Source organism: Canis lupus, chromosome 34, assembly GCF_003254725.2.
Source record: "Canis lupus dingo isolate Sandy chromosome 34, ASM325472v2, whole genome shotgun sequence".
NCBI lineage: Eukaryota > Metazoa > Chordata > Mammalia > Carnivora > Canidae > Canis > Canis lupus.
This window is the reverse complement of record NC_064276.1, coordinates 8,045,711-8,060,508: the sequence shown is the minus strand read 5'-3', so window position 1 is coordinate 8,060,508 and position 14,798 is coordinate 8,045,711. Positions and strand designations below refer to the sequence as shown.

Here is a 14,798-nt window from a genome sequence, read left to right as displayed (position 1 = left end):
CAGGAAGTGTGTTCAGGCCTTACAGGATAATCTGTAGGAAGGGATTGGTTGCCTTTTCAAAAATGTTTCTGCTTATTTGGATTTATTCAATAAAGCAAGCATATTGAACAGTTCGAATAATTTTTTTTAAGTTTTCTCAATATTCTGGATGTTTGGTATTTACTTTTCTCTTCTATAGAGAAACCTGCCAAAGAGACCCCCGGGCCCACGGAGTCCCAGGACAATGGTGCACCCCCTCCAGCGGGCAGCAGGCCTCTGAAAGCCGCACCTCTGCAGACATGCCTGGCGGAACTGTCCATGGAGATAGAGGGTGACTTCTCTGCATGTAGGCATGTGGGGAAAGAGGGGCCTGGTGGACCCGCTCACCATGATGACCACGTTTCTAATGAGGGCCGGCACCCGGAGCTTCCAGTGCCCCAGAATGACGAGGACATTACTGACTTCTCTGAACGGGATGCCTGTTTCGATGAAGATCTCCAAGCTGCAGTCGACTTCTTCAGACGCCCACCTCCACTCTTGTCTCCCGTGCCATCCCCCCCTCTGGTATCCTTACCACCCCTGAGCACTTTACCTTCTTCGCTCGCACCCGTGAGTTGGCAATCCTGACATGTTAGGCATACCCAGGGAATGGTGCTGCTCAGTGATACACAGGCCAGATTTTACTGGGGATGAATGTGAGAATATAATGGGGCCTGCTAGCGCTCTTTGGATCAATGTGGATCATAGGACATTTTCACTTTGTGTTATGGTGGCATTCTGCATGTCTTTATCCATAGTCCAATTCTAAGTCCCCGTGGAAGGACTGCCTGGCCCCTCACCCAGTGAATGATTTAAGTGCATGTTTGTGGGCATGGAGTTTTCTAGAGATGGGGAATCCATGTATGTAGCATGCAGGCCCACTAACCTATGTTGACCAAACTCCCTACTTTCACTTGATGAATTCATCTTTTGGTGTGTTTGTAGAATGGTTTATTGTAAATTCTTAGGAAGTTAGTCTTGATGAAGCAAGTTTGTATGCTTTTTGGCTTAAGGAGCAGATAAACGCATTGCTCTTTTGAGTCACTCCCTTTAAGGAAGCAGTGCATGTCTGTTCTGTTCCAGGGACTGTGCTGGGCCTGGGGACATGGCTGTTCTATTCCATAGATCCTTGACATAGGCCACGGTTACCACTTGGCTGGATCTTGTGTGGCATTTGGGCAGGATAGGGAGCAGGTGATTGCACAGCCGTGGTAGAAACTGCCAGGCTGGGGAAGCACACCTGCTGGAGAGGACCCACGCCAGAGGGTGGGTTTAGAGGGAGGCCAGGGAGAACAGGGATGCTCTGGGAAGACAGGACCCAGCTCAGTGTTCAGAGGGCGGGGCTGTTTCAGGTGGAGACGCTTTTTACACAGGGTCATGCAACTGGACATGAGCTTGTGCCAGAGAATGTCCACCCTTACCAGGTCTGCAAGGGCTGTCTGTGTCCCTTAGGACTTTCTATTTTATTCTAAGGCAGGGGGAAGTCTTTGGTGGATCCTGAGAAGGGGACTTAATGATAGATTTTCAATTGCAAGTTTCCATTTAGCTGCTGTGTGATCAAGTAGGGAGTGGGGATAGTCTGGCAGAGGCGAGAGCATAGAGGGAACAATCACCGACTTAATCAGCAGCTTCCAGTGTTCTTGACACCTCATTCCTGCAACAGCACTGGGGTTCAGAAGGTGGGGCTCTTCTGAGAAATGCTGAGGGTGAATGAGCAGCATTTGACAGGGTTTTCAGTGTGATGGTTAGGGGGGTGGAGGAGTCAGGGATGCTGGAAAGTAGCAAAGAAAGGCAGCCCTGCGTGGATGGGAAGGTGCTGTGTCAGATGTGGATCCAGGGTATGCATAGGGCCTCCAAGGGGGCACGCAGTTGGATTGTAGACCCACAGGCATGGCACTCAGAAGGAGGCCCTGGTGGGCCCAGACAGAAGAGCACTGTAGCGTTTGGGTGTAACAGATGCCATGGGACTTGAGGTTGTTGAGTGCAGGTGTGTAGAAGAGAATGAGGTTCCAAATGGAATCCTGGGGACCTGTCAACCTGTATGTGACTACATAGGAGGAGAGGAAAGGAGGTCAAAAACAAGTGACAGGACAATGGAGGGAGCCCAAGAACTCAGGGGAGGAAAGCATTTTGTTAGTAGGAGCAAGTGTACATGAACTCTGTTACTCACCAGTCCCCTGTCTCCCTCATGGAACAGGGCCAGACAGTGGAGAGGCCAGCACTTTTGGTGGGCTGTTTAATGGGGGCATTTCTGCCAAGACTGCAGGGGCTACCCAGGGGCCTTCTGGAGCAGAGATGGAGAGCAGGCTGTGTGGGAAGGAGCAGTGTCTGTGTGCATACTGTTGAAAGAAGCAGAGTCTGTCCACTTGGTAGGAGCATCCCAGATGCAGCCTAGGCATGAGGAACTGTAGGTACAAGATATCTACAGGATGTCACCCGAAGTGGTGGCCAGTCCTGCTGGGCTGGAGCTGGACACCTGCAGAGGAGTGGCCTGGAAGCAGGAGGACTAGAGGCTCTGCCTCCAGAGTTGGACACCTTTCATGCCAGGAAATGGGGAGGAATTGCTGGAGAGAGTAGGAATGTCTGGCCCTTTGGAGAATAGTCCTAGGTCTGTTGTGGGAGGAGCGAGCGGTCGGAGTGACGGCAACTCGGGCAGACCACTCAGGGCAAAGGCAAGGCAACTTTGTGCTCAGACTGCACCTTGCCTACCCAGTGGGTTTCAGACGGGGAACTACCCTCTCCTCAGATGTATTTTAAAGGATTCTTTAGGAATGCATTTAATTGGTGGTTATGCGGAGTCAGTTCAATTAGTATTTAACAAGAATTACTTTTTCAATGCATTTGATAGATGGGTATGTTTAGTTGGTTTGATTGATATTTAACTAATAAGAATAATTTATTCATTTTTAAGGAAACCTACTTTGGAGAGTATACAGATTCCAGTGATAACGAATCGTCCCATAATAGAAATTCTCCTGAGTCTGTTTCAGAAGATGAGACGTCTGGATCACAGTATTTTGGTTCGTCCAGAAAAAGTAAAGGAAGTAGTGGTACCTGGGAGGAAAAGCCGAAATCACATGAAGCCAGCCAAGCCCTAACTACATTGGAAGTCAACGAAGTGACAACTGTTGGGTTCGGGACATTTACAGCAACACTTCAGCCTTCAGCCACATACTCCTTAGCTCATGAGAAACATTGGATGGTGTCATCTGAATCCACTAGTGGTGGGAGAAGAGGCATTTTAGACGAAGCACAGAGACAGAGAGAGGTTAAGGAGGTGGATAAGTCGGTGCAGACAGAGAACACACTTCACGAACCTATCAGAAACGTGTGTGTGGAGATGTTGTCTGGCAGCCGGGCACAGGGCAGGGGAGCAGCCCCCCAGAAGTCTGACATGTGTTCTTCCCCACTTGGCAAGAGGCCATTCAGTGAGCTCACAGAATCTGAAGGAGAAACCCTACTATCTGAAATGATAGGATCACCCAAATCACAATTTACAAAGTGGACACTAACTAATGATATCCCTCTGGAATCGGATCATATGTCCATTTCTGACCATTTTCAGGGAATGTGTAGAGTACTGGGAAAGGAGAGGGATGTTCCAGGGTTTGTTTTAGGAGCATCACCTGAACCAGAGGACGATACAGGTGACGTGGCGGGTGCCACAGGGCTTGGCATTGACGCCAGGCTTTCTTCCTCTTCTACCTCGGGAACATCGTCTGTCTGCAGTGGCTCCCCGTCTTCCTCTACTGTCAAGTATGCTCATGATCTGCACATTCCTGCCCAAGTTAGCCCCCTGGAACTGCATCACTCTGAACAAAAGTTACAAGCTGAAACCTTGAATGTGCTAGATCTGCAGCCTGAGCCCCCAGAGTGTCCTGCCAGAGAGAACCATCTGGAGAATAGCTTGTGTGCTTTGAGCCCTGAGTTGGGAACATCAAATTTTAATCGGAGTAGCAGTGAGGCCGAGTGCACAAACGTTGTGAAAGGCATGCCCAAAGTCTGTTCGCTTCCACAGTCAGTATTTATAAAAGCTATGAAAGAAGCACAGTGTGGAAGTCAGGGCCCCAGAACTGAGCTCCCCCTCACTCGGGCGGATTCCACACCATTGCTAGAGTCTCAGTGCAGCCTGACCAAGAGTGGATTTGGTTTTGTTAAAAGCCCTTCGTGGCACCATACTGATCTGTTAAGGAGAGGTGGGGAAGAAAGGCTGAGAGCTAAGTCAGAACATGAACAGAAGACTAACCATCAGGTACAAAAGGCAGTGCCATCCTTAGAAAGTAGAGGATCCACACCCAGGCATGAACATGCTGGAGAAAATAACCCTGTGACGCTCAGAGCTACTGCATCTCTGTTGCCTAACCAAGTGTCAGTGATCACCAAGCAGACCAGGCCCGAGATGGTGTCCAGCACTAGATGGGAGCCCTGGGGGCGGCAGAGGACTGAGCCTGTCTTCACAGCAGCACATGCCAGTCCTGGGGCTGCTCCCACAGCCTCTGTTGCCGGATGTGCCAGAGAAAGAGAGGACACGGCACAGAGTGCCCAGGGGGTGACTGCTACTGAAGGGACCTCACCGCAAGTTTCTGCCTCATGGAGAAAATTAGCATTCAGTTTTCCTAGTGATTCTTTACCAGTTGGAATTTCTCACTGTTCCACAAATAGCAAACTGTCTTTCTCTTCTGAAAACATCCCAGTCCAAAGCCAAAGCATCATGATGGAAGCCTCAGCGCAGGAAGCAGCACGGAAGCAAAGTTTGCTCCTTCATGCCACAGATCTGGACTCATCTGGGCCACATGCAGATGGACCTCCTCCAGCTGCAGAAGTGCCAGTGTCCAGAAGCTTTCCTGCTGACAATGTAGCCTATGGGGGCCCGGGCAGATCTAGTGGGGAGGCCCTGGCCGTCCCAGAGGATGCTCCTCGTGTCCGGCAGAGCCTGAAGGAGCCACCGGAGCTGCCATCTCAGACTCCTGGTGGTGCTTCTCAAGATGCAGGCGCTGCAGGGACCGTTCTTCCATGCACAATTCTCAGAAAAGATGAAGAGACACGTGCTGTCCCCTTGGGTGGCCTCGCCGGGGCCCTGTGTTACACTGGCATTCGGGAGACAGGAGGTGGCGACACAGAAGTGGAGGAGAGTGAGGCACCTAGCTGCAGTGAGGGGGAGAGTGAGCCCGAGGCTGCAATGGGGGACAGACAACAAAGGATGGCCTTTGCTTCCAGAAAAGGTTTAGGAGGTCCAGGTGCTGGTACAGCCGAGCCCAGGCCTTCCGTCGAGGTGGGGTGTCTGACCTCCGCGCTGCAGGATTTCAACATCAGTACCCTGTCAGAGATCGATGGACTCTCCACATCAGAGGTCGTGATGTTTCTTGAAAGTTGTCAGTTAAGAGATTATAGCTCAGGGGACTCTGTGTCAGAATGTTCTAGCAAAGGAACCTTCAATAAAGAAATGAACAAAGATTTAAAGACAGGTGAACTATCAGGAGAAAAATACAGAAAGCAGCTCTGCGAAGAAGAAACACTTGGAACCTCCGAAGAGTGGATTGAATCCGAGGAGGATGACGGTCCCTTGAGCACGAGTCAGCTCACCCGGCAGTCCCTGGATACGCTGTCCGAGGTCCTCACCAGGATTGGACAGGAGCTTCAGACCAGCTGTGGGAGCTCTCCTGGCAAAGATGCTGGTAGTTTACTGCTCTTAAATATGCACGACAGCGTGACGGCTACCCCTGTCAGAGAGCATGCCCCACCTCAGGAGGCGACTGGCTTCCCACCACACCCTTCAGGTACATCGCCTCCAGCCGGCATGGCCAGCAAGGGCCGTTCACCTGCCAGCAGCACCTCGAGTAACAAAGTCACTCTGGGCAGTCCTAAAGGAGATCCCGAGGTCACCAGCCCAGTTTGCGGTGGGGCAGAGGTTATGTCAGAACTAGCAGAGCCCTCACCCCAGCATTCTGACTCTGCGGCAGGGCCAACCACCGAGGGCAATGCTGAGGATGGGACAGAAACGACATTTCAGTGTCAGATATCAACAGTGACCTCCGAAGTTATAAACGTTCTGATCAATAAGGATCAGAATCTTGTCATTGAGAAGGGGGACCACTGGACCATCATAAATGGGGTAGCTCTCATGCCAAATGTGGACCAGGTCATACTGTGTGACACTCCCGAAGACATCCCTGTTTCCCCAGATCGGGGAGGCCTGGGATCTGGCTTCATTTCCATTACTTCCATAGAGAAGTCCCCAGAGACCGAGCCCCCTGACCCTCCATTTCAGGAGCCGCAGTGCGGTAGCAGCCTGTCCTGTGCCCAAGAGGAGATTTCTAGCAGCAGCCAGAGCACCAACTTTGATAAGAGTCGTTTGCGCAACAGGCCTGTCAAACCTAGTGTGAGGATTAGTTCTGAAATCTACGATCAGAATTTTGAGTCTCAGCCTGTTGCATCTGATCACACATACTTTAACTCAAAACTAGAGCCATTCAGCAAAAATAAGAATCGATCGAAGATTTCAAACAAAGAGCCGTCAAACAAGCCAGCAAAGGCATTGGCATCAAGCCGAGTTGAAACTACTCAGAGTGAAGGTTCTCAGTCGTTTTCAGGGGAAAGAGAGAACACCAAAACTCCGAGAACTCAGACGCAGACCATCCTAGCCAATGCTGACACGTCGACACCTACAGACTGTTCTGATACTCTGAGTAAAATCCGGCAAGAGGTGGGCCCCCCCCTGCCACCCTTGCTCGCTCCTTTGGTCGCTACACCTCCAAGGACTTCGCAACCAGTTTCTCCTCTGATAGCTTCCTCTCCCTCCTCACCTACTTCTCCTATTGGCCAGATGTCCCCCTTATGTGAAATCCCAGTGCCTCCAATGATGTCTCCTTTGCCGGAAGAGCCGGGCTGCCCCTCTCCCCCATGCACATCCCCGTCCCCATCCACCGCACCAGCGGGCGAGAGGATATTGTCATCACCCTTGCAGTTTTGTGCCGCGACCCCAAAGCACGCTCTCCCTGTGCCTGGCCGTCTCCCCACCTTGGCATCTGCACACACGGCTGTGGCCGGACCCCAGGAAAACTCCGTTAAAATCCTTGACACCATGTACCCAGAGTTGTCTGCTAGGGCCCGCACCCTCAACATCCTCAAAGGAAATATCCAGCTTACTCGAGGTACACCTGCGGACCTTAAGAACTTACCAGGGCCAGTCAGCGCCATAACAGGATTCAAGGCAATCACATCGACCTCGACCGCCTTTGTTAAGACGGGGGGCAGCGCTGGGAGTGACTGTCATCAAGATAAGTGCAGAGATGGGGGGACTCGCCAGGATGCAGGTGTGAAAAGGACGTTGTCCACATCCACACCGAGGAGTGCCAAAAGATTGCGGCTGGACAGTGGGTCCCCAGAACCAGAGATGGGGGGTGCCCCTGCAGAAGGAGCCAGCAAGCCCCCTCGGAGGAACCCCTCTCGAGCTGAAGGCATGACAACAGAGGAAGAAAGTTCCCTATTGACTGTCAGTACGGTTTCACAGTTGCCTCCAAACCCAAAAGAAACTGTAGAGTCTCACGACAAAGCCATAGCTGATGCGCTGAAGAAGATCGCAGAGTCGTCTTTTGATCTCTTACCTGTCATTCGGAGTCACGTCTATGTGGGAAACATCTCCAAAAAGCCCGTAATGAGAGATCAAGAAAAGGAAGTTGTTTATGAATTTAGCACAACCAAAAAGGTATGTGACTGCTTTTCTTTAAGTGCGTTAGGAATTGCATGTCCTGAGACACAGGATGTCTGCTTTTAGCAAAGTGGTAGATTACCCTGAACAGAAATTTCATTTCAGAGATCAGCAGTTATCCATACAAATGTGATCTATACTTTGTTTCTAGGTAGCATCTTGTACGCTTTAGATGTGATAAGACATTGGCGATTTGATAATTTGTATTCATCAAATAGCTTAAAATTTGAAGACATAAAAGTATCTGTCAGGACTACAGTTGTATATTTCCCATCAATTCTGGCATGTTTAAAGGCTCAAAATGATTTGCTTCAAAGCGTGGAATTATTCTCCCATAACAGATTCTTTCTTTTCCATGAATAGTGCATACACGTTTGGGAGTCTGAGTGTCTTCCAGAAAGAGCCTGGGGTTTCCCCCGTCCCTCCTTTAATGAATGTCACAATGAAACCGGAACAGATGCTGGCTTCAAGATAGGGACAGTTAAAGTGGGAGGATTGTGCAGGTCCACATACATGGGTTATTAGGACTTCTACAGGGTTTTATTTTCCAAGTATGTCGACACCTTGTGTGGATTATTTTCAGTGCCCCACGGATCCTGCTCTATTGGTTGTCTGCACATCCTTGGAGTCATAATGGTAGAAATAGTGTATATTTTTCTTAGATTACCTACTTTGGCAAAGAATAGAGAGTAGTACAAACTGCTTTGAAAAGATACTTATTTTCATATGAACTAATGGATCAAATTATTTAATTCCCTTCTTTCTAAGTAGGAAGAATGTTGCCCATTTTTAAGATCTAAACAGGATAAATGTGTATAGGGCACATCGGAGTTCAGAAAACAAGAGTGGGAGAAGAATCTGAGTGGGTGTGATACACATACACAGAATTATTTTGGCTAAAACTAAGAAAGTGTATACTTGGTTGGAGTTGTGGCAGCGACTGTAAGCAGGCAGGCGTGTTTGGACATGGCCTCTGGCACCTGCAGGCAGCCTCCTGCTTTGGTCCTCTTGCCCCCTCCCCCCGCCCCCCCCATACCTGGACAGTGGAGGGGAGGGGAAGCTCACTGGGCTGAGTAAAGCAGATGGCTTGCCACAGTGACTGCTCTCTACTTGCTAATACAGTACATGTTTTATGGTTCTAATAGATACTTAATTTTGTAGCTTTTAGCTATTCTCTAATAGGCAAAAGAAATCAGTGTACATTGCCTTTTCTTTTCTTTTTTTTTTTTCTCCCAATCCAGCATTTAGCTGAGTGCTTGCTTCACTCGATTCTCTCAGAACTAAAAATTCAGAAGATATCTATGGAGCGTAATTACATTCATGCCCTCTGCAGAGTGTATGTGGGTATTTGTCGGCAACTTGGGGACTTGGAAAGAGCTCGCTTGTTTTGCTACAGCCTACTTAAGGAAGGTACGTTTAGATAGTGACGTTTCTATATTGGCAATCTACTACTGCTTTTTTATCTCATTATTATACTGGGAGACCTGTATTTGCAGCTAAGTCATTACTGTGTATCTTTTAAAATCGTGTTAATGTTTGTGCATTTACTAGAGGACATGAAGAGCCTAGCTGTACCAACTGTGCCTGGTTTTCAATGGGAGAATTCCTCATATCAGCACATACGTTTCCACTTGTGTATATAATCGAGGATCTCTCATTACTGCCTGTCTCATCCTAGTGCTGCTGCTGAAAAGTCAGAGATAGGCCACACAGCGTAAGGGACTGAATGTAAAGTCAGTGACAGATCACACTGTGGTGTCACTGGCTGGAAAAGGCAGAAACCCTAAAATAGAGCAGTGAGCCCACAGCGAAAAGAGGAGCAGAGAGAGGTGGATGGAGGGCTCTCCTGGGATCCCCATCTCCCTTCCCCTCTCTCCATCCCCACTAACGGGTCAGATCGGGAGTCATCCTTCGTAAAAGCACATCCTCAGTAGAAACCTTTGTAAACAGGGAAATGATACACAAATGCATTTAATTTCACATCAGAAAGTCTTCTCTTGATGAAGGTCTTTCATCCTAATAGTGTGTTATTCACAGGGCTTGTAAAGCATGTAATGGAATGTGCCCATTGTGTGCAGACCTGTGAATGGGGCTGCCGTCTGTTGCCCTCTTCTTTTCTTTGTTTATTCTTTCGGTCATTGGTGGACTCAATAGTAGTTCACAGGGTGCACGCTGGGCATTAAGGCCTGGACAGCGACCAGAACCAGATGCAGACACGTCTGTGTAGCGGGGCCTTTGTTTGCTGGTCGCATGACACTGTGCATGTGGGGCTCCTTGGAGGTGAGCAGTAGCAAGGTGAGCAGCATGGACTCTGCTGGGCCCTCACTGAGGTTCTGTTCTTGTCAAACGCCACCAGCCCACTCTCCTGTCCGGCTTATGGGCCGCAGGTCTCTCCATGGGGAAGCTGACCTTCACATTTCGGGGCTCACAGTAGTTCATGGGTTCCCACAGTCAGTTTTATCCTGCACCCTCCTGGCTTTTCCTTCATGGTGCTTATGCCCCTTTACCTTGTATCCTGAACCCTTCTTATTGCAGTTTCTCCTCCACTAGACTGTGTGCTCTGTAAGGGCAGAGATTTTGTTCTCTCGTCTCCCCAGAAAAAAATGCATTATATGTAGTCATTGAGGATCTGTTGTGTGAGGGACTGTGCTGTGGAAGGGGATTTGTGAGTCTCTGGGGTAGAGAAGCTTTCCTTGTCAGTGGCTTCTGAACTTGAGATATGAAGATGCCAATAAGTGCCTACAAGAAAGTGAGAGAGAAGATGCCAGGCAAATGAAGCAGCACGTGGAGAGGCCCTGGGGTGGGAGGACATAGTACCACACAGACCCCAGATCTCAGAAATCACAGCTCAGAATTGCACAGTGAGCTACTGCTTTGACATAGCCATTCTTTAAACACAAGACCTGACTTCATGCCAAACAGGGTAAAAATCTGTTTTGCCTGGCACAGCCATGTTGCAAAACACTGACAGTTTCTTATAAAAATATTCATTTATTGAATGACCCAGAAATCCCCCTCGTAGGCCCTTAGCTAACCCAAGTAGAGACATACTCTCACCTAGACTGGTACTGAGACACGGCATTTTCATTGGCAGCAGCCCAGAGCTGGAGATAGACGTCCGTCAGTGGGTGAGAGGAGAACATTCAACTGATTGATATGTGCTATCAGTCAGTTGAATACTAGTTAGCCACACAACATGAGGGACTCCAGATGTGTGTGGCAACATGGGTGAGTCGTAGAAACACTCTGCTGAGTCACGGAGCCAGACAAAAGAGAGCACGTGCTATCTGAAAGCATTTGAGGAAAGGCAGCTAAATTATGGTGGCAGTGAGCAGATCAGGGTTGTCTGTATCTGGGGTGAAGTGATGCCCTGGGTGGGTTAGACCACGGGAATTTGGGAGGATGGAAATATTTTATGTATTGCTTGTGGTGGGGGTGACATGGACATATTCATTCATCAAAATTCATCAGACTGTATGTGAGCTGCATGTGGGTTAGGTCGATCAAACAAACAAAGCCAAATGTAGGAAAGAACATTTACAGTAGAAGACTGTCATCCATAATGTATACAAACATCTCTTCAAATCAAAAGCCTTTTCTATGTTTCACAGGTGAGTTCTTACAGATGCATAAAAAATAGACTGAATTGACACTTCACAAATGGGAAGGTTCTAGGTTTGTGGAAGTCTGAAGAGCTAAGTTTGCCTTTACTTCACATTTTGAATTCTGTGGCTCTTTTCATACTACAGTGGGGTATATCTGGGTATTATGTTTCAATTTTAATTAAAGAGGGTTTGCTAAAGGGAAGGAGTTGTGGGAGAAAGAAGCAGGGCCTCATCAGGCACCTACCTCCCTTCAGTGTTAGGAGGCCTTACAAGGCACTAGTGAAATTATTAAAATGTGGGGACGCCTGGGTGGCTTAGTGGTTGGGTGTCTGCCTTTGGCTCAGGGCATGATCTCAGTCCCGGGATCGGGTCCTGTGTCGGCCTCCTTTTGAGGAGCCTGCCTCTCTCTGTGTCTCTCATGAATAAAATAAAATAAAATCTTAAAAAAAAAAAAAAGAAATTATTAAAATGTATTCTTAGCTTGTAATTTATTCACTTGGTCAGACATAAAGGTTTATTGTCTTTTTTCTCATAGATTTTCCAGAGTCTGAAAAATTGACTTTGTTCATTGCAAACATGTGGCATGATATATTTATTTCCCAATCGGTGATTAATAAGGCAATGCAGTTGGTTGCCAGGCAACGTGCTAAAGGAGAGGTTCGGAACTGTTTGAGAGCCTTTCTCAACTGGGAAAAGGTGAGGTGTTTTTTGTTTTTGTTTTTGTTTTTGTTTTTTTTTAATTTCTAAATCATCAGACCTTGCTTGTAGCTCTTGCATTCAGTTTTGTATTTACTGTTGAATTAGTTTATGAACATTTGAGAGACACAACTCTTATTATTAGATCCTTTAAAAATACCACTTTAGCCTAAGTGCAAGCATTTAGTTTGGAAAATATGCATGAGGCACTTTGGGAAGAATTACAGATGTAGGTGTTGTGTTCATTTAACAAGAGTATATCTTGTTCACTGTTTATAACTGATGAGGTCCATGTATGATGTATGTGTGTGTATGTGTGTAGTGCATCTGCAGGGCTCGAAGGTGAGAAATGCCATTTCAACTCCTTCCTGGTTGATTTTTCTCAATGTAATATTCTCTACTTTTCTTTTTAGTTGATGACATTTTTATTTAAGTATTTTGTTCCTGTGAGTTCTTTTCCCTTTTTTTATTATTTTCTTTGCTAAGTGCTGATATACCTACTGTCTAGATTGGTGTTCTTTTCTATCACGGCTGTTTATCTAGTGAGAATCTTTGGAGGTTGAGTTGGCAACCACTGTTGTCACTACAGGGGTACACACTAAGAAGAGATGTTGAATTCAGTGAGGGGTTGACCTTGATTGGTTTTTATTTTTTATTTGTTTATTTGGAAAGAGAGAGCGTGTGTGCGTGCGCGCATGTGTGTGCAGGAGGAGAGGGAGAGAGAATTTTTTTTTTTTTTTTTTTTTTTTTTTTTAAGAAAGAGAGACTGAGCCAGCGAGATGTAGGAGGGGCACAGGGGAGAGGGAGAGAGAATCCCAAGTTGACTCTGATGTGGGGCTTGATCCCACATGATCCCACGACCTTGAGATCTTGACCTGAGCTGAAATCAAGAGTCAGATGCCCAACTGACTGAGCCACAGAGGTGCCCCGACTTCTAATTTCTTACAGAAAGTAAAGGAAAGGACTCTTGATGAACACAAAATAAGGAAATATTGAAAACCAAGTCTGTAATCATCTCTTTAGCAACTCCTCTATACGAATCTGAGTGTAGTCCTGGGAGCACTGTCCGATTCCAGTCAGCCACTTAGAAGACCCCTTCCACCTCCTGTCACTGTTGGCCACAGTCCCACCCCTTCCCACTACCTGCAGGGCTCCTCCCCCAGGTTCCTGCAGGCGGACTTGCATCTGCTTAGTCCTGCTTGTGCACTGAGGATAAAACCAGATATGACAATTTGATGATAAAAGATTTTATAAAGAGAATAGAATTTTAATAAATGTATTTGCTTTATATCATGTCAAATAAAAATATAAAGTCAAAGTATAAAAAATGAGTAATACTTGGGCTAGAAATTACCTGGGTTATAATGAAAAAGACTTCCAGATCTTCTGTCACAGAATTCAGTAGATCCAATAGATAAAATGAGTAGAATCAGTGGAATTCAATAATATAAAATGTAAACCTGAAGAGTATGTATTTCTTTGTGTGTCTGTGTCACATTTACAAAACCAGTCCTGATCTTGGCCACACACACACAAAAAACCCTTAATTTTTAAAAAGTAAAGATTCCATACTCAAAATTCTCTGGTAGTAATTCAGTGAAACAGATTCCATAAACATTACTTGAAAGTTGGCATACATGTTGCTGGACAATCTGGGAATAAAAAGGAACTCAAAATTAAAATCAGTGTTTTAAAAGTTATTGAGGGGATCCCTGGGTGGCTCAGGGGTTTAGTGTCTGCCTTTGGCCTGGGGCGTGATCCTGGAGTCCCGGGAACAAGTCCCATGTTGGTCTTCCTGCATGGAGCCTGCTTCTTCATCTGCCTCTGTTTCTGTGTGTCTCATGAATAAATCAATTAAATAAATAAATAAATAAATAAATAAATAAATAAATAAATAAATAAATAAAGTCATTGAAAAGGAAAACCCTTCGTACTAAAGATCTCTAGTTTTTGCAAGATTTATTAAGATAGTTTCAATGTTTTCATTATTAAATAAATAATAATAAAATGCCTGATAAAGATTTTAAAAAATAAATGTCTGAGAAGGAATCTAGGAAAAAAAAGGAATAGAGTTTAATGAAGCAGAGAACAAAAAACACATAGAAAAAAAACCCATTGCCTAAGAAATAGTAACAAAACAGCTCCTAGGTCAGACTAATGAAAAAAAAAAAGAGAGAAACTATTGAGGATTTCAAAAACAAGAAAGAAAACAGACTCCAGATGTAGGAGGAAGGTTGAGAAGACCACCACCCTCGACTCTAGTGCAGGATTGGAAGCTGAGGATGATTTCTTAGCAAAATAAAAATGATCAAACTGGGTTTCAGAGATGGAACACTTGAAACCAGTTGTTTTGATTATCATGAAAGAAGTGGAAATGTTGATAAAAAACTTACTGTATAAAAAGCATGTGTAGATTACATCTGAATTTTACCTAATCTTTTGAAGAACCAAATAATTCCCAGTCTTTGGCAAGTATATGAAAAGAGTAAAAGCTTTCTGTTTATTTTTTATTTGTTGACTATTATTACTTTCTTATGTAGGCTCCACGACCAGTGTGTAGCCTAGTGTGGGGCTTGAACTCAAGACCCTGAGTTCAAGACCTCAGCTAAGATCAAGAATTTGGACATTCACCCAACTGAGCCACCCAGGCACCCCTCTTTATTTTTAATAACAAAACCCAATTTAAAAAAATTGCACAAGTAAGAAAAAATTATAAATCCACTGCTAGTTCTTTGTTTAAGAGAAGTCAATTAATGTCCATACAAAGACAT

The 14,798-nt window shown here is 46.1% G+C and overlaps 1 protein-coding gene across 2 annotated transcripts in view; it reads left to right on the top strand.

The window, feature by feature from the left end:
- The window catches only part of ICE1 (interactor of little elongation complex ELL subunit 1), a 58,456-nt gene that overhangs the window by 32,364 nt on the left and 11,294 nt on the right, over nucleotides 1-14,798 (top strand). The window contains exons 12-15 of one of the 2 annotated variants that reach the window (XM_025451191.3): nucleotides 179-588; nucleotides 2,930-7,723; nucleotides 8,968-9,136; nucleotides 11,867-12,027. In XM_025451191.3, coding sequence (XP_025306976.3) covers nucleotides 179-588; nucleotides 2,930-7,723; nucleotides 8,968-9,136; nucleotides 11,867-12,027 — 5,534 coding nt within the window. The remainder of the gene's footprint in view (nucleotides 1-178; nucleotides 589-2,929; nucleotides 7,724-8,967; nucleotides 9,137-11,866; nucleotides 12,028-14,798) is intronic. The other variant, XM_025451192.3, reaches the window with a different exon arrangement.